This window comes from Amblyomma mixtum, chromosome 2 (genome assembly GCF_055824585.1).
Source record: "Amblyomma mixtum isolate Tamu chromosome 2, ASM5582458v1, whole genome shotgun sequence".
Taxonomy (NCBI): Eukaryota; Metazoa; Arthropoda; class Arachnida; order Ixodida; family Ixodidae; genus Amblyomma; species Amblyomma mixtum.
The window spans coordinates 47433337-47459564 of NC_143013.1; the positions used below are offsets into that span (position 1 = coordinate 47433337).

At 47.7% G+C, this 26228-nt stretch overlaps 2 protein-coding genes across 6 annotated transcripts in view; one reads left to right on the forward strand and one right to left on the reverse strand.

Annotated features, from left to right (window-relative positions):
* LOC149359234 (protein O-linked-mannose beta-1,2-N-acetylglucosaminyltransferase 1-like) overlaps positions 1–17864 on the reverse strand; it is a 38701-nt gene extending 20837 nt beyond the window's left edge. The window contains exons 1-13 of one of the 5 annotated variants that reach the window (XM_089571506.1): positions 17509–17864; positions 17365–17442; positions 17252–17299; positions 16888–16969; positions 13443–13592; positions 12296–12405; positions 11958–12042; positions 8481–8607; positions 6347–6413; positions 6151–6249; positions 4438–4527; positions 4250–4326; positions 575–674 (exon numbers count right to left, since the gene is read on the reverse strand). In XM_089571506.1, the coding sequence (XP_089427632.1) occupies positions 575–674; positions 4250–4326; positions 4438–4527; positions 6151–6249; positions 6347–6413; positions 8481–8607; positions 11958–12042; positions 12296–12405; positions 13443–13592; positions 16888–16969; positions 17252–17299; positions 17365–17442; positions 17509–17560 (1165 nt within the window). In that variant the 5' untranslated portion in view covers positions 17561–17864. Of the gene's footprint in view, positions 1–574; positions 675–4249; positions 4327–4437; positions 4528–6150; positions 6250–6346; positions 6414–8480; positions 8608–11957; positions 12043–12295; positions 12406–13442; positions 13593–16887; positions 16973–17251; positions 17300–17364; positions 17444–17508 lie in introns of those variants that run through there. The other 4 variants (XM_089571505.1, XM_089571508.1, XM_089571507.1 and 1 more) reach the window with 4 other exon arrangements.
* Positions 17865–20031: 2167 nt separating this feature from the next.
* Positions 20032–25244, forward strand: LOC149359235 (uncharacterized). Its single transcript, XM_089567621.1, has 2 exons — positions 20032–21340; positions 25119–25244. Exons 1-2 carry the CDS (start codon positions 20267–20269, stop codon positions 25242–25244), a joined length of 1200 nt encoding a protein of 399 aa, XP_089423747.1. The 5' UTR covers positions 20032–20266.
* The last annotated feature ends 984 nt before the right edge of the window (positions 25245–26228 follow it).

A 26228-nucleotide genomic window follows, 5' to 3' on the forward strand; every position in this document is an offset into this window, starting at 1 on the left:
TGCTCTGTCTTCCCTTTGGCTTTTCTTTTCTTTTTTCTTTTTTTTTTGAGGAAAGGAAATGGCGCAGTATCTGTCTCACATATGTCGGTGGACACATGACCCACTCCACCTGAACCGCGCCCGCCGTAAAGGAAGGGAGGAAGGAGTGAGTGAGAGAAGTCTGGATGAAAGAGGTGCTGGAGGTCTCCTGAATAATTTTGATGGTGGGGTTCTTTATTGTGCACTGACATCGCACAGCACATGGGCGCCTTTTGTGTTTCGCCTCCATGAAAATGCACTTCTCTGAATAAAGGCCAGTCGCGAGTTCAACGCTTTGTGTGTTGCTCCTTTTCTTCGTTTATGCTCAGTTTTTACTTTTTCCTTCAATATGGACCCATACCGACCAGCCCAGCTCACCATTTTTCCACAAAAGAGCGCACTTCACTCATATGCTTTCTAGAAAACAATGAGTCCTCGAAGTTAAAATGGAGCTTCAAACATGGCAAGAATGACATGCAGGAATTCTGAAAGTTATTAAAGCCCACATCATCTGTGTGCAGGCACACGTTAGAGGCAGTAAAGGCAAGGAACAAACCACATTCTCTGCCTATCTTGGCACTGTCTATTTGCTCAGCTGCAAATTCAAAGAGGCGACAGAGCTCCTTCACCTCTGGATTCTCAGGCAGGTAGAACACCTGAAAATTGTGAGACAAGGTGACCCATCTGAGTGCACTTCACAACTAACAAGCACATTCAGAAAAATAAAGGCACCGGCAAGGGTTAAAAAGCACGATTTCGTGCACAATACTAAAGTCTCGATGATGAGATTGTGCACCACCACAGAATTGTAATAAGCGTTGGCTATAGTCGTTGCACGTAACAGGGAGATTAAAATTCAGCGTGCCTGCATTTCTGGAGTTACAACTTGGCAGATTAAACAGATTGAATGGGAAGGGGTTACTGTTGTAGCTACGTTACTGAATGTAACAGACACTTTTAATTCAAACACAAGCGTGAGTGGAAGTTTCTTGAAAGAGTGAACGGCTTGGCTACTGCCTGTCAGAAAGCCCTTTTCTGAGGCACATTACTGGTTCAAGGGTGTTTTAAAAGTACAAGCCCATGAATTACAGCAGTACGCGAAATGGCAATGAAATATGGAGTAGTAATTAATTTTCAAAACGGACGTATCAAAGTATGCACTAAATTGCAAAATGCATAACATGATGATATTAATTCAGAGCAGACATTATTAATATGTGCTTTCTAATCCGAGCTATAATGTAATACAGCACCATGATTCCTAAGTCAACTTCTTTCAAAAGGCAGTAGTTGAAACTAATATTTAATAACTGCATGTCAACGCACATATACGCAGAGCGAAATGGTATACAGTCAGGCCCACTTATAACAATACTGGTCATAACAATATATCGGATAGAACAATGGTCAGTCGTAGCACCAACAGCTTTACCATGTGTTCTATGGTCAAATAAACTGCTTATAGCAATGCTGTCAAGGCACATTATTGGTTATAACAATTAAATCTGGCAATTGAGTGTCAACCATTATAGAAAAAAAACAAGGAAATGCTACAACCAAACCAGCAAAACCATGCTTTCAACACAAAAGCACGCGCGTGTGGGGCCGACCAATAGACCAAGCCGGCGCAGCGAAGCCACGAAAGCAAAAGAACACGTGAATGCGTTCCCCTGAGCAAAAGGCCCATGCAGAGAAGAAAGTAGGAGCACCATAGGAAGCCTTGGAAGAGCAGTCCATTAATAATGTTTCTGAGGGATGCGCCACTCGAAGAAAAAAATGCGCAGAAGCGTTTTTCTTTGTTTTTAAACTCTGAGCTACGGCTGGCACCGGCAGTGTGTACGTTGTGCCATCTTCTGCTGTTCTTCGCTAACTTCCCCACGGTCCCCACTTCACAAATTTCCTGTGTCCCAGGGGCAGGCGTCATCGTGTCAGGCGAGCTGCTGCATTGCTGCATTGGCTACGCACGCCATGCGTACCCCCTAATCAGTCAGTGCAGCGGTTTTTCTCTTGTCAGCTGTCACTGCACCTTTAGTTCTGCATGCTTCATGAATTTCCCATAAGAATCACTTCTGGAAAGCCGGCTTGATTCCTGTGACGTGGAGGTGCGTGAAGCTGCCGCTGGTGCAGTGATGGCGGTGCTTTGGTCATCGGTGAACGCTGAACATTTTTTCGGTCCCCTTTTGAATTAACAAGCTTTTACAGGCATTAGAACAATCAAACCCCTCCAGGTGTTTACTGTCAATAAATGCTCTGAAGTTTGTAATCTTTTCTTTTTTTCAGCACAACTCTGTTATAACAATTATTGGTTATAACAATGGTACTTCCAAGGCACTTGAATATTGTTATAAGTGGGCTTGACTGTACTATGTATATTGTTCTAGGGCTATTGAATGTTAAGCTATTTGTCCTCAGCGAATCTGACAGCTTTACTAGTTCACTGTTGACAGTGGCGCCTATATTTTCCACTGTTTTTGCAGAAAAAATGAGTGCGATATCATCAACATGCATAATGGTTTTAGATGCACAGGTAATTGATGGCAGCTCATTAACATACAGAGAAAACAAAACTGGTAATAAAACAGAACACTGAGGGATTCCTTTTACAGCTTTTAGGTGTGAAGATGAAAAGTTCCCTTTAAAGCCATACTGGTGTAGTTTTTGCAACAAAATTGAATGCGCGACTGTATCAAAAGCCCTTTTGAGAACCACGAATAAAATTATTGCTATGTCACCGTTATGTAATGAAGAGTAGATGGTCTGTTAGTTCCCATTATCACAGACGACGTTGACCTATAAGATCTAAAACCATGCTGTTAAGGAGCGATTATATAATTTTCATTTCGATTTTTTTTTTGCCATACAGATATTAATACTTTTTCAAGGACCGTACAGATATTTACAATGCTTAGCAATGATATGGGTCAGTAGCTGCCAGCGTCGTTCACGTCTCCTTTATAGGCCAGGATAACTTGTCCATTTTCAACATACCTGGGTATTCACCCTGTTGCATTGTGCAATTAAATAACTCGTCATTATCGGTGCCAGAACATAAATGTCTTTTTGCTTATGCCATCAAATCCAGGAGCTCTACAATTCGCAAGACAAAACTACAGTGGCAATTTCTAAGTCAACCGTGATAGTCTTAGCTAAGGCTACCGAACTAGCATTCCAATGCCCACAAAATATTTGTTAAAATTTTCAACTATATTAGCACTTGCCAATCAAGCAGCTGTGAACTGCTGAGGTGGCTTTCCTATAATGCTATTAACAACCTCCCACATTTTTTCCGTGCTGTCTTGCGCCTGTTGTATAACTGAATTATTGACTTGTTTTTTTTTTCTGTCTTATTGTAGCGACCACTCTCCTTCTAGTCATATGAAATTGTTGTAAGTAAAAACTACTGAGCACCTTCCACACCCGGTACCATACGTCTTTCTCCTTTATCACATTCAAAATAGTGGCTGTCATCCAAGGACATATAGGACCGCTATACCTGTGGTTAAGTTTTACGAACATTTTTCTGGCTGACGGCCTGCAATAAAGAACATAATTAAACCCACAAAGACCCGTATAACTTATATTCTAGCTCAGCTATTCCAACTCCATTTGCATAATTGGACTTTTCATAAAATCATACACTTGCATGGTGAATATGATAAGAAAAATCAGTTTGAAGACCCCCCCCCCCACCCAAAGGCACACCATCACTTTACGTTCAGGCTGCTCAGTAAGAGGTGCATGCTGAAAATGACACTCTGAAGATGTGCAAAGCTTTCTCCTGTAAAGCAAATGCCCACAGCGTTCTTCTAGCTGGCCACTACAAACTGCCGCCGCTAACTTCAAAAATTTGTAAAGAGGTAGCACAGGTGATAAAATAAAGGCGCACAGAACAACCACAGTGGCTTGCACTCGAAGAAAATGTCAGCAAAGCACCATAGCACCGTCACAACAAGCACTGCGACAAAGTATTTCAGTGCAGCGTGGCAGACCTTGCAAGGCACAGCTTTCTTTGGTTAAAACATGTCCCTCTGTGCTTCCTCTCTTTTTCTTGTTCCTCATCATGGCTTGCAAATTTCTGTGCCAACTAAAACTACTACAGTTGGCTTCTGTTACGCAATGACTGCTTCCAGTTAACGGCTCTCGCTGTAAAACTGCACTCGCAGTCTGCAGTGGTGTGTCAATAACGCAAACTCTCAGCGTGACTGATGGTTGCAAGCAAAATGTCCCATACCGTGACAAGGTGTGGATTTATCCCAGGTTGCATGACAAGGGTCTCCAGTGTAAGCGGCAGGTGACGAATGTCTTCCGCTGCAGAGCAGCAACATGCGTGGAGGTGATGACAAGAAATCAGTCTAGTGGGAATAGTTTGCCACACAGAAAGACTTTAATGCAGCTGACTCTGGACAGCTGCATACATACCACTCATTACAATGACAGCCGTTGAAAAAATCTTGCTGCCTGGAGTCTTCACACTGGGATTAGGAGACAGTGGATTGTCCACAACATCGCCTGGGATCATACAGAATGGAGCAAAAAGAGAGAAGACCCACGTAAGATTGGTTGCAATGACAGGAATATGATGTTCAGCAAGACACGGAATAATTGAAATTTGCTGCTGCAATTAATGCGCAGCCTGTTGCCCAACACTTGCACATAACTCCCCAAAATAGTGCCGACTAACCTCACACCCTCACAGCGGGTGTCAATATCCACTCAACCTCAACTGAGGTCATCTACACTGAAAGTCCAATCATGCTGTCAGTTTCACTCCGTGGTCATCTGAGGTTAATTCTGCCCTGATCCTTAGGTCGTACTTGCACACTCACAGGCAGGCAAATAACTGTGTTCCAGTCAAAAGCATTGCAAAGGCTGGTGCATGTGTGTACAAATGTCACAACATAATGTAACTGTCACCCTCTCGCACACAAAACCTTGCATTATAATGGCGAATTACGTTTGCCTAAGGTGCACCTATGACGAACATCGAGCTGGACAACTTCACTGGCCATGGAAGATGAGCATAAAATGATTTCAACATGGCCTACCAGTCAAATATAAAAGCAATTGGAAGCTTCAAAAAAGAAACAGCACCATTTGGGAATGCCACAGTTACAAACAATTTGTGTTGGGTTCTTTGCTATGGGTTTTAGAGCTCCTAAAGCGATATGCATTTTGAAGTTATCAAAGACCTTCTGCTTTCGATGTTTCCCACTTCGAAACACTGTGATGGCTGCACACGACAGTACAGCCTGTACCCAAGATTTGTGTGGTACCACCTGTTGGGAAATACAGCTTCCTGAGGTCTCCCAAGCCCCTCCCCACTTCTGCAACGAAGAACAGAATCTTTGCCCTCACACACAGTCTCACAAAGTGGACACTAAGGCACATGAAACTGCACAGCGCTTGCATATGCAGTAATATGCCACATAAGAACTTCCACCCTCAGTGTGTTTTCTGCTCCCTTTACAAAAAAAAAAAAAAAAGGAAGAAAGGAACAGTTGCCATCAGTATCCTGCCCGGCAAACACAGCAAAACTGCTACTAAGAAGAGCCATGCATCTTTCTCTGTGCATGTACTAGTTGAAGGAAAATTCCTTCCAGTCCGCGACAGTTGCTCTACCAAGCTAACTAACAGCCGCTCGACCAGCATTAGGTGGGTAGGGTCCGAATTCGTCGGTTGGTTTATGGTTGGTTTATGGGGTTTAACGTCCCAAAGTGACTAAGGCTATGAGAGACGCCGTAGTGAAGGGCTCCGGAAATTTCGACCACCTGGGGTTCTTTAACGTCCACTGACATCGCACAGTACACGGGCCTCTAGAATTTCTCCTCCAAAGAAATTCGGCCGCCGCGACCGGGATCGAACCCGCGTCTTTCGGGTCAGCAGCCGAGCACCATAACCACTGAGCCACCAATAAAAGCGATTAAGAAATTGGTCGAGCTCAGGAATCGAACCCCAGTCTTCGGCGTGAGAGACGAGCACGCTATCCCCGAATTCATCAGGAATGTTGTTAGAGCAATGCGTTCCTTTAGGAGAGGTGCCCAAGTGAAGCACCATTCCTGTGTACTTGCCCAGGTGGACATTAATAGCAGCTACCACTGCTCAGTCACACAGCATCAGCATGGAATCACATACCTGAGCAGAATGAGGGGAAGTGGGGGTACTTTTCACAGAAACGCCTCCTCTCCAAGTTCTCCTGAGGCCTGGGGTCAGGGTGGATACTTCTGCCAGACACTTTGGGGGAAGAGGGGGGGGGGGGGGGGGGGGGGTGCATTACAATGCAATGAACTCACTCGGCTCAAGAGCTACGCCTAACCTTCAAAACACTCACTCTGGAACGGTATGCAGGACCGGATGTTGTGGGGAACAGCCCAACCCTTGGCTTCCACAAAGTGAAGCTGTTGGGGAGAGAGCACCACACCTCTCACTCGCAACTACACGTCGCAATTCCTCCCTGGACACAAACTTTAGCACTGGACGTCAGGTTAAGGCATGCACATTGAGGCTAATAAGAAGAACAGGTGGAAGAAAGATGTTCTGCGGTACAGATCAGTCTGAAGTGTTATGCACGTGGTTATGAGAGCTAGTACACCAACTTGCTGCTCGTGAAAAACACATGCAAACCTTTCGGGATAAAGTTACCTCCAAATTCTTTCGTTTTCATTGTTTTATTCTCATAGGCTTTTTTTGCAGTCCTTGGTTCCCTCTGGTTTTTCACTGGGTTTTCACGAATGCATGAATTGTTTTTTTGTCACTTCTTTCAACACTTGTTTGCCTTTCTTTTGCAGAGAATGACAGCTGCAAAATATATTACGATGCTTGAAAAGTAGAGGTACATGAGTATTGAAAATTTCTGTACACAGTATTTGCTATTTGACAATTTTATCTGCACCATACTCTACTACTCGAAGTACTCAAGTCTTCTGAACACTCAGAAATCAAAAATTTGCCTGTTAATCTGTCGTCCGAACAGGTGCTCAACATTGTGGAGTTTCAAACAGCACTCACTAGTTACAGCTTCTTGCACCTGTCACATGCATAACGAGAATTTTATTGGCTTTCATGTGGGCCATGAGGGATGCCTAACAAAAAAAAACGCTACTTTCTGTGAAAACGAAGCTTTGATAAGGTAGTAAAGGGAAAAAAATTAGTCATACCTTGTTATAGCAAACGAGCAAAAAATTTTAAAATAGTCGGTACAGCACCCTGCAACGGGGCTCGTGGATCACTCCGAAGACATCCGAACCAAAGCCTACCGGGGGCTCTGCGTGGCATCCTGTGCTTTAATTTTATTGAGCGATTATTCCGCCTATAGTAGACTGGTAAAAGCATTAGACATAACAGGCAGTGAAAAGATCCAAAGCAGCGGCCCTACTGACTTTGATTTGAAGCAGATTATACCGTGTGAACGGTTGCCGGCAGGAGGCATGCTGCTTCAACAGCTAGGGTGATATGCACTCTTGCCCGAAAGTTACAGATAAGCTTCTCTATTGCCACTTTTTACACAGAGAATTATCGATATACTGAAATCTTTCTTGATGCCCTTCAAATTCGATATGTCCGGGTTCAACTGTACAGCCAAAACGTGCCATTAAAATTACACCACGAGAAGGAGAAGTGCAATTTAGTGAAAGCACAGCAACAAGCAGAGACCTTTTCCAAGTTTTAGTGCCATTTCCATCAAAAAAGCATCAAAAAAAGAGCAAGCCATCCTTCAGCTATACATTAGAGAACTTTAACCAAAACAAACAGCATTTAAGATGGCAGTGAGAAATGCCTGCGGCTAAAGATGAATTACTGGCCCAGCTGGTTCCATGCTTCATTTCATTTCCCCTCAAAGAGGACAGACTTTGCCAAAAGTAACGGGGCTACATGGTCTGCTTCTCACTCGTACAGAAGAGCCCTTCCCTAAAGGGCCTTAATAGGTGAGGACCAGGGTTCTCCTTACCTTACAAAGATTGAGAGCTTGAGAGGTAGCATAAGTGCTCCACTGTGCTCACTAAAATGCAAACCATGGAGCCCAGTTGCTTCTGCCAAAGACGACACATTGAATCTTCAAAAGTGCACAAGAACATGCACAATGGACAACACAACTGCACTGACTACCAACAGGCTTTGGCACACATGCACATGTGTAAAGCACATGGATCGTCAGACAGAAAATAAATGTAACAGCAGATGCCACGAGTGATCAGAAAGTGTTTGGCACATTTAGGTACACAATGATTATTAACACTTTCAAAAATATAAGACCCAAAAATGAAGGACGTGGAAACAGGCATCACGTGCCACACGCGATCAGAGACACATCAGGAACGTACCTAGGTCTACCACAAGACCCAAATCAAGATGCCTGAAAACAAAAAAATAAAAGAAAATAATGAAGCAAAACAAGAAGGAGCTAAAAACAAAAGCTTGTGCAGGGCACTTGCATGCACTTCACGCAAGACCAAATCGCAGCTTACATCTTCGTAGGGCGAGAACCCAGATATGCCTTTCTGAGTGATGAAGTACCACGAGGAACGGTAGTGAAGGTTCTGCGCCATTGCACTTCCCAGCTCATGAAGGAGTAGCCGGGCAATCTGCGAAAGCCTGTGGGCGTCACGAGGGGAAGCAATATTTTACGTGCCTCTTTCCATGAGGGCAAATGTGCACAGCTATGGAACATGAAAAGTTAGCAACCGGCTGCAGTTATGCTAAAAAAGCTTTGCCTCTCCCGTAACCGAGAGTAGAGTAAGCATGAAATGTTTACGGGCCTAATGTCATCTCGGTGGACACCCGAACCGCACCATACAGGAAGGGAGGAACACCACCACCCATTCAACCCGATCCATTTGAACACAAGGTTTTTTGAGGAAAGGAAATGGCGCAGTAATTCTCTGCCATCTTGGTGCTGTCGCTGCCCCCCCCCCCTTCCCGCCCCTATGCACTTTGCTTCCATGCGCGAAGCCCCTAAGAGATCACGTATGACAACGAAGTGTATCGTGGTATTTATGTGCTTTTTGCACGCGTTATTACAAATCGGAAATTATAATTCCGTGCATTATCAAACGCACAGCGACTGATATCTTGATAAACATTGAGAAGGCACTGGCAGCAGTTATTTTTTGTGACTCCTTTGGAGACCAACCGGCGCTTGCATGCCGGTCGCGTAGGAGGGCTTAGAGAGTCTCGTTAAATCTTGTTAAGTCTCCTACTGTGCCCGGATGTTCTCGTTTCAGAGCCCGGATGACTGGAATTCAGTGCCCGGATGAGTGGATTTCAGTGCCCGGATGTTGGCTCTCGGTTTCGGCGTGACGTCACCACACTGCCGACAACGGGGGCTAAAAGCATTTCATGCTTAATATCGACAGCCTGATTGAACTGCTGCATGATATTAAGCAAGGACACAACTGTGAAATGCTTCATGTAGTCACCGTGCCTACATTCACAACGTGACTGCAGACAACACTAAGGGCTCCCGAACTGAGTGAGTGGCAATCGGGGTCAAAATCACTCTTAAAGTTTTCAAAGCGCACTGGCCTTATGGAACAGTGGTAGAGACCTATGTGATCATTCAAATCACTGACTCAGGGGTAGCAATTGCAGACAGGCAACAGTAATGCTGATCCCGCCCGTACACCTAAACCACCACCACCACCACCCGCATGGGGCCTGTCCGTGCAGTATCCACTAGTTTCACATTGAAGTTCTTAATGCGATAGCATTAAGGAGCTTGCGTCGCAGAAAATACGCCACCAGTGTCATTGACCATGAACAAAAAGTCCCCGAAAAATCCCCAGAGAAGCAACCTAGGAGGCAGATAGGCCACCTAGGTCACATGACATTGTGGCGTCATCGCAACCTACCCACCAGATTATGAGCAAACTGCCCACCATGGCAGGACACTCGGAAAGAGCAACCTGGGTTGCACAAGCCCCACTGGTGGCAGTGTCCCTGCCCTACACTACTGCGCCAGGATATAAGGACTCCCAGGGATCTATGAATGTAAAGCAGAGAATGATCAATCGAGTATACCGTATTTACTTGATTTAAATGCATCCTCAATTGTAACGCTCACCCATTTTTCAAGGTCCGAAAAAACATGCAATAACTTTGAACGTAACGTACTCGTACTCAATTCTAACATGCATGTCATTTTAGGCATATTTTTCCAGAAAAGAGGTGCACGTTAGAATCGAGTACATACGGTATATGGGCATGCACCCATTAAGCTATCGAAGCTGAAGTGTCCCCTCCAATTTTTTTTTTTCCTATACTGTTCGGTTCAAATTACCATGCTTTGCATATTGTCACTGAATTAAGTGCCACTAAAACCTTTACTACATTTGAATCATTTTGGTCTATGTCAAGCGAGACGTGATTTTGTACACCACTGGTGAAGAGAACAGAAAATGCAACATCACCACTACCACTGCATTCCTATGGCAAATTTGTGCTTTGCTGGGAAGTGGAATAGGCAGCCTTTCGCAAAGGATGGCATCAAGAGGCTGCCTCCCACGTTCTGCAGCAGGGGCTGCATTCTTAATACAGTGGAACCTCGATTATACGTCCCCCGGTCATGCGACGACCCGCATTTTACGACAAATTTGTGCGGTCCCGGCAAAACCCCCATAGAGACAATGCATTAAAAACCTCGGTTATACGACGCAAATTTTAGAAGGACCCTGCTTTGTACGACGTCTGGCTGACATCTGGCTCGTACCGTCCGTCAAAAAAGGTCGTCAGCAAACGCAGGCCGGGATGTACCGTATTTTCGCGATTCTAAGCACCCCCTGAATCTAAGCACCCCCCCTATTTTCGGAAAAAAATTTCTGAAGAAAAACTTTGCATGCGAATCTAAGCACCCCCTTTTTTGTGCAGAAGAGAGCGTTGCCGAGGCCGCCAAGTGCACTTGCTCTCTTTTTCGTTGAGCCTGTGCAGTCGGAGTCCCGAGGAGGCACGGCCTGCGCGTTGTTGTCGTGACTGAGAGAAGGATGAAAAGGAAATTGCACTGGCCTGCCTACTGGCTCGAGCCAAGCTACCACCGCTGCCATGGGCAGGTAGAGGAGAGTTGAAAGATCAGATGAAAGATAAAGAGAAAAGATAAGACGAGCGTCGGAGCAACAAATGCGTCCGCCGGAGCCGACGCTGCTGAAAAAACAGATAAGCGGGCGAGGCCGCTGAGGCCGCTCTCGCTGAAGCGAGGACAGCGGCGTCCACAGCGCTTTTTGTGTTGCTGCGTTCGGACACTACAAGACAGATGGCGGCACAGAACTGTCTGCAGCTATTTTTCTTTTGAATGTTTCCTAAATAAAATGTTTTTTCTCGCGCCCGTTTCATCGAGATTTCGCCATGAAAAGAGGGGCCCGGGGGGGGGGGGGGGGGGGGTCAGTTTAGATTTTTCGAATCTAAGCACCCCCACTCATTTTGGGCATCGCGATCGTGAAAAAAAAGGGGGTGCTTAGAATCGAGTAAATACGGTGGGCACACTTTAGCCAGTCGATAACTGGTGTGCCTTAATCTTTCCACCTATCAAGAAAACTGCGCGAGCCGCTGCCCCGCTGCTCACGGCAGCCTCAACGGCCATTTTATCTTGTTTGTTGAAGACTAGCCCTCTGCCGGCAAAAATGTTCTGATTTGTGTTCCGAAAAAAAAAAAAAAGATGACGATGAAGTTCAGACATTAAAAAATATCACGCTTGATTTTCGATTATACGACACCTGGATTATACGACGGTTTCGCGCGGTCCCCTGAACGTCGTATAATCGAGGTTCCACTTACTAAACAGCCAATGGAGTGCAGAGCCCTGCAGCATGAAGTCAATGCCCACCACATTTCTGACAGGGTGCTTTGCGGAGGCCTCCCCAGAAGTGGTGGTGGTGGCAATGCGGAAGACGTCAAAGAGGAAGGTGAATCATGCAACCACCACCTTTGCAAAGCAGCTGCTGACACCGACTCACTTGCGTGTGGGCTCATCAAAGGTGAGAAGGATGAGGATGTCCCCTTGCCTCAGATTCAGCAGAAGTGTCTCCAGTTGGGAGGAGTCTGGGATACGGAAACACCACTGCAACAACAACTGCCTTCGGCTACGTGACAACACGTGCCACTGAAACACACACCCTAAACTGGACATGGCATCACCTTCATAGCTGAATGCATCTGACATGGCACCCACCACCTATGATTAGATGCACAGACTGGGACAAGGCACCACTGACAGTCAAAGGCAGTGCATGCACTGAAAAGGCTTTATGCCAGCACCTCCATTCATGGGCAAAGAATGAGAGGCAGACTGTACCTTCCTCATAGGTGTCGAAGTGGCTGACGTGCTGCACAAATCGTGTCACACTGTCGATGATGGCCACATTCATGCCACGCCCACCACTGTTCAGGTTGGCCCCAAGGATGCTGGCAGAACAAAAAGGCAAGAAGATATGGTGCAAACACTGTTTCCAGACGTGCACGTTCCAAGGTACTTTGCACTCCATGCAGCAATGGGGTGGCAAACAGTGAAGGAAACAGGACTGCACCATGAAAGGCAGAAGCAGCGCTACTAATAAGGCAGCCACAAGGAGCCAAGGGATGTCTCTTCTGCATGTGCCACCTTTGCCATCAGAGTATCCAAGCCGTTCAGGTTCCTGACAGAAACTGCAGCCCGTGGCCCTAAGGGTCATCTGCAGCTATGAATTTCATACTGCTCCCATTTCTCAAGTTTAAAGTGCACAAACAAATTCTTGGCAGCTGCAGGTAAGCTCTAAGGGTTGAATGTCACCCATGGCCTGCAAGACTGCTTGGATAAAAATGTTTACCTTTCAGTCTGCAGGCACACTATTTGTGCATTCAGTCATCTGTGTTAGCAATAAATCAGGTGCCAGTTGACAAGGACTACACATGCTCACGAACTTTGGTGGGCTTAGGTTTCATTCGGACAGAAATAAGTGGAGGCCTCTCCTTCCACAACTAACTGTCACCCTGGTAAGCAAAACAAAGAGTGCTGCCATCACATCAAACATGCGCCCATTTTATCTGCGCACATTACACAAGAGGGACCCCAGCAAGTTCTGAACTGGTAAACGTTTCTCCCTTTCTTCGCAGTCAGCTCAGTAGATCTGTGATGCATCTGCTTCCACGAACAACCAAATACAGATGTAGGTTATTATTTCCTGCTGCCCCTTAGTGCTTCCTTCGCACTAGCCCTGCAGCGTCAACTTCACATTTTCCTCTGGCGAGAGCACATCTCATCCTCAACAGCAAATATCTGAGAAGGGCTGGCGCAGTGACTACGTTCACACTTTTGCACACACTGCAATATTTAAAGCTACACAAAAAGCTTTGAGGCAGATGCACAGCAGTTTGAAATGTCTCCCCATCTGCTGAAAATGCACTCCACGAATGACTGGTGGATTTGATTGGGATGGGGTGCACGGGTGACCGCTCCTGCTTACTATTTGCCATCGACGCACAGCCTTGGCTGGTCATGGTGGTCCTTGCCAGTGAAGATGTGCACCGCAAAGGAGTCGTTGGCACACGGCTGGGGCAGGCCACAGTTGGGGATCCGCTCGCCCACCAGCACTGCGGGGACCATGTGGATGACCCTGCACCGGGGGGGGGGGGGGGGGGGGGGGGAGGAGAGCACGGCTTAGGCTGGAGGCGCACAGCTCCTGTCAGCCCCCCTCATGCAGTCACACACCCACCACCACAAAGTATACAACACCCTTAAAGAAAGCTAGGTTTTATTGGTCCCAAAAAATATACAAAACATCATAAATTTACAGACGAGGGTCCCAAAGTCAAAGATTGCACCGGGACCCTCGATAAATCAATAATACAAGAAATGATTACAGCTTAGTTAGCGGATAAATACAAAATATAGAAAATATCAAATCAATACTTCACAAAAACAGAGTCAAAAATCACAATAATGGAGGTAATACACACAAAAAGAGAATAACACATCAGCATTCCAATAAAAATACTTTGAGCTTGTTTTTGAATTCTGGTAAGGAAATTGATGTTTTTAGATTGGGTGGCAATGTGTTCCAAAATGAAATTGCTTGAAAAGATGACGCCGATTTACCATAATTGGTATGGACTTTGGGGAGCAGAAAATTGTTTCTTGCTGCAAATCTGGTAGGGTTGTGATTGATCAGCTGAATGGGGTCTACAAACTGAAAATGTAGGGTGCCATGTAGTAATCTAAAGAACATGATTGCAAGGTGATACTGGAAAAGCTGGTGGAATGGTAAAATATTGTGCTCCTGCAATAAAGAACGAGAATTAGTTGAGAAAGGGCTACGGGTAATAATGCGGATGGCCTGGTTTTGTAAGTGTTGCAGAGACGATAAAAGGCAATTATAAGTATTTCCCCACGCAATAATCCCATAAGTGATGGTACTATGTATGAAGGCATAATACAAAGATAGGAGTAGTTTGCATGGAAAATATGGACGCGCCTTAATTAGAGCTCTGATGCCAAACATAGATCTTTTTTTTTCATGACCCTATTTCATGAATGCATCTCCTCGGCAAACCCGGTCCCCAGATGGACCCGAGAGCAGCAAGTTTTAAACTGCACACCCTGTTGTGTCTCAAACGAACTCTCTACCAGCCCACCTGGGAATACCCCTTTTGGCCCAGGGTTAGAAAAGTTGGCTGGATGTTTACCCTTTTCGTAATGCAAATTCAGCGAGGGCTACCCGCAGCCAACAGCTGCAAGGTTGGGTTAGGTGTTGAGGTTTTGTGCGTGTTGCGACCCAGGTTAATGTCACCGCTTTGCCTGGCAGCTGTGCCTGTTGTATGACAGGGGAGTCAAGGCAGGTGTGTGTGGACGCCGCCAGCAATGACAAGACAATTTGACAACAACTATTTGAACTTAGCAATTAAAACCATACGCAACGTTGCGGATTAACTTGGTTGATTTACTCGAGTAAACACTAAGCTCATTACAAGGTGTCCTGTAGCTGTTTCAAGAGCCCAGAATATACGATGTGTTCTAGTGTTTTGCACAAGTTTAATGTTAGACACTAATCTACTGCTGTTAACTTCAGCATCATTACATACCTTGAGTATGGCCGCAATAGTGACTATTTACAATCACTAGGTAGGCTTTTCACTGTGCCATGATATATTAAATATATGAGCTAGAAAAGGAGTGCCCTCAGTGACCCAAGCGCAGAATGAGGATTCAAAAGCAGTGCCCTCACACCAGTATACATGCGTTAAGTTTCTGATAAATGCTCAGAGTATTCTGCAGTTGCAACAGAAAGATTTGTGCAAAAAAACTGCTCATGGCTGCTTGGAAGAAGAATCCTCCACACCTGAGCTCACACGTAGCACTTGGATCTGCCAACTCCCAAAGGATCACAACTCTTCCATCTTACCAGTGGTACAGGACCCAAGCATTAAAAAAAGGTGGCCTGATAGGGCCAAACTTCATAAGTTTATGAACTGCTGCGGCAGCTATGGTCAACGATATAAATTGTGTTAAAGTTGCACACTCCAAGATTGTACGCACGTAACCGCCATGCAATAAAACCAGTGAAACAGATGCCGTAACAAGAATCCATCGCTATAACTGAGAAATAAGATTACAAGGCAAAACAAGAAACGAAAGATAACGGCGACATCATTTCCAGATGGCACCATTGTCCATACACCCCTGCAAAGTGGTCCCTGGGACCAGTCACTTTTTGAAGTGGCATGAACCAAGAGCTCTGTAAAAGATGCCATGGCCATGGCCTGCAATATGCTGCATTATTCCTAATAAGTGATCAGGTGCAAAAAAAGGACAGAGACACTGTAATAGATAAACAAACATACATCACGGAGAGCACCAACTTCCAAGCAAGTTTATTTTGCCACAGTCCCTGCTCTCATAGCCTTATCGCTGTCCCTTCCTTCACATTGTCACCTTCTTAAAATTTTACTAGTTTATCAAGAAAGTTGACTGATGCCGTGTTGATGGAAGTGCTTTCGACTTTTCTGATGGAATAGCCTACCATTACCCCACGTTCCCTCCTGTTGTACGCCTTGCATCAATTATCCGGAATAATGCACCAATTAGCTGACATCAAGGTACTACTTGTGCTGTATTATTCTGCCAACCAATCACAGCTGTAATAAAAATCAACATTGTAATCTTTCACTCCATCAAAAACAACTTAGAGCCATCAAAACTGAAGTGCTGTCTATATTGCATCTAGCTTGTGTGGACGCAAAGAAACAGTCATGAATGCAAGAAGAGCACAAGGACGGGCGCATACTCAGTGACTCTTTGTGCTCTTCTCGTCCGTGTCTTTTTTTGAGTTATTTTGCTTGCTTAAGTATGTACAACCGACCAACATGCACTCTGAAATACTGTTCCACTACTCGTGTACTAGTCTGCAACATGCCGCGGCAGAAAAGCATAGACAGCTGTTGACAACGCCGACAGTATGCTGCAATGTGGCAAGAAACACACACATTCACTTCAAATGCTCCATCACTTAGGGGAAAATGTGATAGCACAAGGTGGGCCTATGCTAAAAAGTTGTGTGCTTTAGGAAAAGATGACATCCCAAATTTCTTTCATAACAGAATGGAATTTGTTGACACAGTGACAGCACGGAGTGATGCTGCATCCTGATTTAGTTGTTCATGTTCTACATGCTGCTTGGATTCATAATATGATCTGCAGTATAAAGTAAATGAAATAAAAACATAAAAATGAACAGTATTCACATCTAGCTCCTTGCTCAACGCTAGTGCTGCAAAGCTGCAAGAAAGCAGTGGTGCAAGACAGATATGAAAAAAATCTTGAAAGGGAAGAATTGAAATGGTCACGGCTTAAAGGGACTCAGGCCTTCATATATCACATTCGCGGGAAAGTCGTTTATTTCGAAAACCACTTACTCTGACTCTGTGTCCACTTTGAGGGCATTCAGAAATCCTGTCAAGCTGGTCATGCTGGCATGCAAATCCTCATATGCCGAGCCTGCTGAAGAGAAGCATGGCCACAAAATGGTCACCGGTGCCACAGATAAAATTTTTGAAAACTACAACTACGCTTAAGACACAGCGCTGATTAAAAAAAAAAATCTTATGCACACAAAAATGTTCCACCTAGAGATACAAAATAATAAACATCAACGGGAGTGTGATTACAGATAGGAAAGCTGTAGAGCTGACAGAGCCACGCGAAGAAAACATGAAAGCGAAAAATATGATAACTTCCACACGTACAGAATGCAAATGAAGTGATTAACTAGCGGCTCACCTGTCGCATTGAATCCCGAAGCATAGTCTCCGCTGCCAGCGTTATAACCTGCGGCGAACAAGGGAAGGGACATGAAGCTGTGATGCGACGAGACGACGTCTAAGATAGCTTACGTTTCCAGGACAACCACGGCCTGAGGAGTACGTACAGTACAGAAATGACGATCACAAGCTTCAGTCGCAGATGGGCAGCTGAAATGAACCGAGAACGTTTGCAAAGCGCCAACTAGAACACGTATGATGTTTGTTTGAACTTACCACTCCCACCTTTAATTAGCTTGAGACAAATAACGCGTGCGATGACCGCCATGACAAAGGGGAATCTTAAGTCATTACTTAAAGCTGCTTAATTAGGCTACCCTTGAGCTACTCAGGCAACGAACTCGTAGAAATTTGACGCTCTTACAACACTAGCAGCACACTTTCGCTCGCTAGCTAGCCAGCCGACCACCGCTCGGCGCGGGCATTCATGCTGGTGGTGGATGGATACTACGAGATATTCTGGGGAGGGGATACTGCTCCCGACGTATGTTGGCCAGTTAGTGGCATCATCACTCTTGGGGACCAGGGGAAAGAATACGAGAAGGTGGGGGGAAGGGAGAGTATGGCGCGAGTGGCGCCAGTGGCGCGAAACCAATGCGAAACTGACTTTAGGAACTGGCGGAATATTTTTTTTTGTTTGCTTTTGTTTTTGAGCAGCTAGCGCCATCTCTCGCAAAGGATTCGAAATTGTCGCCGCCGCGATCTGCTCTGGCAAAGCGGGCTTCGATCGCGGAGGCCACGGGCGGCTGCATTCTGCTATCTAGTGCTGTAGTGCCTAGAAATATAATTGTCATTCATTCCGCATGTTGCAATGACTGTGAGGCGTTTCGCGCGATCACACCTCGCGCCTGATATCGGAGGGCTGGTTCGTCGTACCATTCGTCTACTGCACCGGAGTACCCGGGTGCGAACCCGACCGCGGCGGCCGCGTTCCGATGGGGGCGGAACGCAAAAGGCGCCCGTGTGCTGTGGGATGTCAGCGCACGTTAAAGGTCCCCAGGTGGCCATGCTTATTCCAGATCTACACTTTTCCACTACCTTTGGGAATGTCCTTCCCCAAAGGCAGTACTCGCCATCCCCAATCCCACTCATTCTTCCTGGGAGGCTGCTTTACGGACCGCTCAGCCCGCCGGCCAGAAATGGCTAGTGAATCGGGCTTCACGTGAAGCGCAAGCCCGTGGACTCCTGGACCAGTAGGGGACCACCCTGGAAGATTTTTTATTTTTTTCGTGTAATAAAGTTGTTTCCATCCATCCTATTCCGGAGATCTCCACTACGGCAATTCTCTCTCTCTATCTTCTTTCACTCCCACCTTCCCCCCTTCCCTACGGAGCGGTTCAGGTGTCCATCGAGCTATGTGAGACAGATACTGCGCCGTTTCCTTTCCTCAAAAACCAATTTATCAATGTACCCCTGGAGGGTTAGCCTGTTAGTGACACTGGAGGGTATGCGTCGTTGGTCTTGCAGCGCTGAGTGACATCAGCTGTTCCAGTAATTGAATGCCACCTCTGGCAACACCCAGAGTCTGGTTAGTCTGGTGGTGGGTGTTGCCTCTGGGTGTGGAGCGGAGGGACAGTGGAAGAGGTGAGCAGCACATGTAGCAAATCGCCTGGTTTGCCGCATAGTCGAGGCATGGCAATCGGCTAGGCGAGAGTGGAGTTTGGAGCCTCCTCCACGCGGTGGTCGTACTCGCAGTAACCCGAAGTTCTTCCAAGGCCTCGCGCGTTCGGGAAAGTCACGCGTTTCATGTCTCTCTCCTGTCGCTAGTTTGGCTTCTTTCTTTATCCCTACAGCGAGCTTGTTGCAAACCGTGTCGCCATTCAGTTCGTAACGCTCTGGGGTGTTCTTGCACGAATCTTGCAGTGGGCCGGCTTTGCAATCGTTGCATAAAACCGCAGTAAAACCTTATAAGGCGCACAAGTGCGAAAACACTCATACGATCGTCAGAGCTGAGCAAAAATCTTGCCTACGCATCTTGATTGTGCTTGTTGCGTGCACATCGCTCGTTGCCATAGCAACTGTGACGCCAAGCAGCAAGAATTTGGCCCGGGCCACTCTCGAAATTTGACTTCGGCCGATTTGGACCAAAATCGATGTACAACCATAATTGGGCGTGCCCGACACGATGGCGACCTCCAAATATGGCCCGGGCTATTGCCAAATGTTAATATTGGTGAGGGTTGGTTCATGATCGTATAACTGAACAGCAGAAAGGAAACAAGGACGTCGAAGAAACACACAGACGGGGACGATGCTGCAACTGGTCGCTTACCCTGTTAACTCCATATAAAATTCCACCGCATGTCCAAAAGCGTATTTTATTTTATTCCTGCTATGTGTAATTTGTTTATTTATTGAAAAATTTTAAAAATTTATATATATTTTCTCATTTCAATCATTCTACTATTCTATTTTTTTTCCCCGCGCATATACCTCCTTGGCATTCACCACCGTACCTTGGCCAAATCCCCCGCGTGGGTATGTGCCATTTTCATGTGGAGAAGAAGAAGAACTGAAGAATTATTTGAAAAACCGCATATTTATACTGAAGAACAGGCATTGCTTCGAAAAATAATCTATCGTCTTCTGCTTACATGGCCGCGCAGGTACTTCTTTTTTCGATTGGCAAACTGGCTTGCTGACGCATTGCTCTCCCGAATCGCGGATGGTCCGGGCTTCCAGGATCTCTCGTGCCGGGGAGGAAGAAGAAGAGGAGGTTCCGCTCCGGCCGCCTTTCGGTACTGTCACCGCTTCTCGGCTTCTTTTCATGCGCAACAAGCGCCCAAGAGCTCACCTCTTATGTACAACGTTTCCTAAAGGTGAGCGCTTTCCAACCGCTACAACCATTACTAGATCCAGTCCTCACTTCTGACCGCACCGACGTCGTAAAGTTCGCTCCTCGCCAGCCGCCGCGCTGGGCCTCGCCTCGCTGGAGGCTAGGCCTATCACCGGCAGCGCACCTACCCCAACAGCCATGGAGGTGCAAGCGCAGGGCGACAACCTCGACCCTGAAACGTCCAGACCCAGTGAGTGGACCGCAGTACTCCGCGCATACCAGGTTCGAGAACCAAGCCCGAATACCCTGGTTGGACCCACACAAACAGCCGTGTCCGCCGTCGGTGCTCAGGCCGAGGCTGCCCCTGCGCCCTTTAAGCCGACGTACCGTGCTCAACAGCAACAGCTGCGCGTGTCGCACGCAGTCTCGCAGCGAAGTAAACACCTTGCTTCACTCCCGCCCGGCACTATACGGGTAGTTTTTCGACCGAGAGGCGGGCTCGCTTTGAACGGAGCCATGGCGCAGCCCCTTATGCAAGCCCTGCAAGTCACCGCCGATGGCCGGGACCTAGGGGACATTCACCTCCGGATCCATCCTACGAATAACACATTCACCGTCGCTACCCACCAGGAGACAACCGCCCTGCACCTCGTCCAACTCAAGGAAGTGGTGCTCCAAGGAACCAGTTACCCTATCGCCGCCTACATCGCACCGCCGCCAGCAGCGGTACGTGGAGTCATCTCGCAGGCCTACTGGGCGGAAACCCCGGAGCAGATGCTACGAGACCTCCAGACCCGCAACCCGGATGCTGATATTATCGCAGCACGCAGAATGGGGAGGACGCTCTCCATATTAATCACTTTTGCGCATGGACCAGTCCCTCATACCATACGCTACATGAGTGTGGTTCATAGATGCACGGCGTACAAGGGCAGTCCAGATGCCTGCACCAACTGTCGCCGACCGGGCCACAGATATGATGTCTGCCCCCACCCCAAAACTGGTCTCTGCACGCGGTGCGGGGACAAGCATGACCCGCAAGCTGTTCCTTCCTGCATCCCGATCTGCATTCTGTGTGGGGGCGAGCACCTCACGGGTACCGGCTCATGCAAGGCAAGACACACAACTCCGAAACAACGCAGCCCGCCGCCACAGAAAACAAAGCCCTTTAGCAAGAAGGACTTTCCCCCGCTGCAAACGAGCCTTCCCACTACCTCTACGTGGGCCTCTAAGGCCGCCAGGACTCATTCGCCGACCTCCCAGGACCACGAAGTGACTGGCAGCTCAAGGCAGCCATCTCTACCTCCACCCGCGCTGTACCCCCAACTCCTCCACCCTCATCCTCTCCACCCACCTCGCCACCTGTCGAACCTCCTTCGAAAAAGAGGAGGCCTGATGAGACGCCAGCACAACCCATAGACTTGGAAGCAAAATTTCAGGACTTCGCCAAAAACTTAGAAGCTAGGCTCGCAGAGCGCATTACTGCATAGGTCACTGCACAGTGCCAAATTCTGATTGAAACTACCATTACCCGTTTAATGGATACTGTCATAACTAGCATCATGGCCAAGGTAGAGGAGCGTTTACCTCTCCTTGTTCATAGCCTCTCACCGGCCTCTCCTCCCACAGTGCCACCCTCCACACCCCTCCTTCGCCCCTCCACCCTACAGCATGGCCCCTCCGACGGACCATAATTCTTTACATATTATTCAATGGAACTGCAGGGGCTTTCGGCGTAAGCGCGATCCTCTGCAGCAGATTATCGCTACCTCCTCATCCCCACCAGACATCATCGCAATTCAGGACGCAAACGTTTGCAAACAACTTCCAGGATACGCTCTTATCCCCTCGGACTCTACTGATCTTCCTCGGGTGGTCACATACGTCTGCAACTCTTTGCATTACATGGAACACACAATTACCACACCTATCGCTCACACCTTCATCGAAATTTTACCTCCAACCCCTGCTCAATCTCCCTTGTTCGTTCTTAACTGCTATCTTCTACCACGACAGCCAGTTAATCTACTCCCTCCACTCCTCAAATCCGTGACGCAATTGGCTGGATCAAATCCCCTACTCATTGCCGGTGACTTCAACTGCGCACACGTGGACTGGGGCTATCGGCGCACAAACCACAGAGGCACAGTTCTCTGCAATGAAATGATGGTTCTTCACTTGTCCATCTTTAATGATTTCAGCCTGCCTACGCGGGTTGGTAACAGTGTTACTACAGATACCAGCCCAGATCTCACGCTTGGAAGAAATGTGGCCCACCTGCAGTGGGAAAGAACCCAAACCACACTAGGCAGCGACCACCACCTAATTCGCATAACACTAAGCTATCGCCGCCCTCAGCGCAAATTTACCGTTAGACAAACTAATTGGGACCAGCTACGAAAATTTCGCCAGGAACATGTACAGTCAACACAGGTACCCTTCGACCTAGACACCTGGACTACCCAGTTACAGGAGGACATTCGCCAACATACCCAAACGCTAGACACTACCCCAGACACCCCCGTAATTGACAGTAAGCTCGCGCACCTCCTTCAAGCTCAAGAACGCATAACACACAGATGGAAAACTCAAAAACACAATAGGAAACTAAAACTCAAACTGGCACAGCTTCAGACCCAAATAGAACACCACAGTACCACTCTTTGCAAAGCTAACTGGAATCAGATTTGTGACAATCTCCGCGGCAATCTCTCCACAACCCGTGCCTGGCACCTCTTACGCCACATGCTAGACCCCACGAAATCTAAAACCCAGACACGCCTTAGCATTCGCCGCCTTACTCATAACCACAGGCAGGACACGAACGCCTTCCTCGCGCAGGTGAAATCAACATATACCACCCCAGGTGACCCTTGCAAGCACCCCGAGTACACGGGTCCACCTCAACCCCAGCTTGACGCCCCTATTACAGAGGCGGAATTTCGGGCAGCCCTTTTGAAATTACGCAATACTGCACCCGGGGAAGATCAAATTACCAATGCTGCCATCCGAAACCTTGACGATGCCTCCATATCTCATCTAGTCACCCACTTTAACGAGTGCTGGAAGTCAGGTACACTCCCTGCCACCTGGAAGCATGGAAAAATCATATTTATTCCTAAACCCCACAAACCCATCAACATAGAGAATATCCGACCAATTTCTCTGACATCTTGTCTCGGCAAGGCATTCGAACACATAATTCTTGCCCGACTAACCACGTACATGGAAGACAACCACCTTTTTCCGCACAGCATGGTGGGCTTTCGTGCGCATCTATCAGCACAGGATGCCCTACTACAAATTACACATGACGTGCTTGATGACACGATCCCCCACCTCACTAAAGCTATTCTGGCGGTTGACCTCACAAAGGCATTTGACAGGATTCGACACGATGCCATTTTGCGAGAACTACAGGCACTACAGGTAGGCTCAAATACCTACAACTACGTTCGCGCCTTTCTCTCGGGCCGCACTGCCTCCCTGCACATAGCTGAGCTGAGCACACCACCTTATACACTCGGCGAGCTTGGAACACCCCAAGGCGCGGTCCTCTCCCCCCTTCTATTTAATATTGCTCTCATCCCCCTAGCTCATAAACTCGCTCTCATCCCACACCTAAGGCATACCTTGTACGCTGATGATATTACGGCATGGACCACTCACGGATCTGATGGAGAAATTGAGGAAACTCTTCAATTAGCAGCTGACACCATCTCCGCTCATGCGTCATCTATTGGGCTCGAATCTCCTCATAAGACCGAAATCTGCAGCTAATTCGCCCATTCAAATCACTTTACAAGGAACCCCTATCCCCGTCACCCCCACCCTCCGTATCCTTGGCCTTTACTTGCAAGATTCCGGACGCAATGATCATACCCTTAAAACACTCAAGGCCTCCACGCAATCCGTGTTGCAGCTTCTACGCCGCGTATCCTCCCTGCACAAAGGTTTAGACGAAGCGGATAGCATGAAAGTAGTGCATGCTTTTACACTTAGCCGCATTTTATACGCCACCCCATATCTTAAGCTGAACCGCATAGAAACAGAGCGAGTGAACGCCATGATTCGTCTAGCAACCAAGGCAGCCTTAAACCTACCCCGCAGCACTAGCACAGCCAAGCTCCTTGAATTAGGCATGCATAACACCATTCAGGAACTAGTAGACGCGCACCTTCAGACACAGTATCTAAGACTTGCCGCGAGCGCAACTGGCAGGCATATCCTCGCTTCCCTTCGCATCAACATTCCCGCTAATCAGACATCCCTTATAGCCATTCCTCGACACATTCATACCCCCCTCGTTGTGAAACCCCTTCCCCGGAACATTCATCCCCAGTACCACATCCCTCGCCGCATGGCTCGCGCTAAGGCCCTACACAAGTATTACGGACAAGCCCAGGACGCCATTTGGGTAGACGCCGCGTGCACAACTCATGAAGCGGTAGCAGTTGGTTACAATCCAGCCCTAGCACAGCCCCTCACACACCGCCTTCCCTCGGGCTGTACGTCTGAGGAGGCAGAGGAAACCGCCATCGCCCTAGCCCTTGTACATTCCAATGCAAACTACATCTTTAGCGACTCCAAAACGGCTCTGTTCAACTTCGCGAGAGGCAGGATTCACGCCCCTGCTTGGAAGTTGTTGAACACCCCCTCCAAAAACTTACCACGCAGGGTAGAGCTCCAGTGGGTGCCGGCTCACTCTGGGAATCCAGGAAACGAGGCTGCCGATAAATTGGCCCGAGGTTTGATTTGCCGGGCTCAGGACGGCCTCGGTCCAGGTTTCTCGAGAGAGCGGGCGCACACCTTTGCAGAGCTCACGCAAATGCCCCGCTTGGACCGTCGGACTTACCCTCCTCCACACCCCTCCCTTACCCATTCCCAACAGATCCTCTGGAGACGCCTCCAGACCCGCTCTCTCTCATCCCCTCAGCTGCTATCTCTCTACTGTGGCACCTCCCCTGCATGCACCCTGTGCGGCGACCCTCACGCCACACTCTCCCACATCCTTTTCGGCTGCCCTGCTGATCCTCCCCCGCAGGGACAGCCCGCGTTATCAAGTTGGGAGGACTGGGAGGTCGTGCTCTCGTCTCCGGACCCGCCATCGCAGCTTGCTGCGGTGCTTCGGGGTGCCGACGTCATGGACAAACACCGCATGAACGTTACGACGTAGAGTGGGACCGTGCGGTGGTCCAGGGACCCAAGGGGGGTCTAAACACACTTGCCATGATAAAGTTTCTCTCTCTCTCTCTCTCTCTCGTGCCAGCTGGTCTCTGTTCTTTTTCAGCTCCTGCACGTGGTGGAGGTCAGCAGGGCTTGTTTGCTTTTTGTCCGATTCGCAGTCCCTGCGGTGGATTGCTAGATTTGTGCCGGACTTCCCTGCTATCGCTGTAGCGTGCTCTCTTGCTATGTCGTTAACACACCTCCCGGTTTGTCCGATGTAATGCTTTCCGCAGAAAAGGGGGATGCGATACACGATGCCTTGAATGCACTCAGAAAACTTCGTTCTGTGCCCGATTTTACATGCGGATTTGTTTTCTTCTCCATACACTCGCGCACACATGCTTTTCGCCTTGTTTCTTACCAATCTTTTTGAGATTGTGAGTCAGCCCATGGATATATGGAACCACGGAATAATTCGTTCTTTCCGTCGTTTCTTCGGGAGCGCTATTCTTGTTCTTGCCACGCTTTTTCAGCAGCACGACGCTTTCTGCTATGTTGCATAGCAATGTCTCCGGGTATCCCGCTTCTTAAAGACTATAGTGATTTGCTGCTGGAAGCTCTGGCTCATCTGATGTGGACAGGAATTGTTTAGTGTAGACAGCAACGCCGCCCTCGCAGTTCCTCTTTTGACCGTCTTAAAGTGGTTCAAGCTGAAAGGGAGGAACTGCTTCTTATACTCGAGGCTGGTACGACCAACTTAGGCGCCCTGGCGAGAATTCAAGGCGTAGGTCTAGGAAGCATAGGACGCCGTGCTCAGGAAGCTCCGATGTGAATGTAATCCCGGACGACACTTATTAAAAGATGGTCAATGCGTTGTCTTTTAGGATCTCCATGTCACCTTCCTTCTGTTCGCATAGCACCAAGTAATCATTGACGTATCGGACGGTCCTCACTGTGCGTCTGTCCTTGGTAGCTTCGTGAATTCTTTGGTCGC

What these genes read in the sequence shown, in the direction of transcription:
- LOC149359235 (XM_089567621.1), top strand. Translation starts at nt 20,267, where the DNA reads ATGGAGGTGCAAGCGCAGGGCGACAACCTCGACCCTGAAACGTCCAGA. An exon ending in CGACCTCCCAGGACCACGAA is followed by an intron (nt 21,341 to 25,118) that starts GTGACTGGCAGC and finishes CCGCAGGGACAG; the next exon opens with CCCGCGTTATCAAGTTGGGA.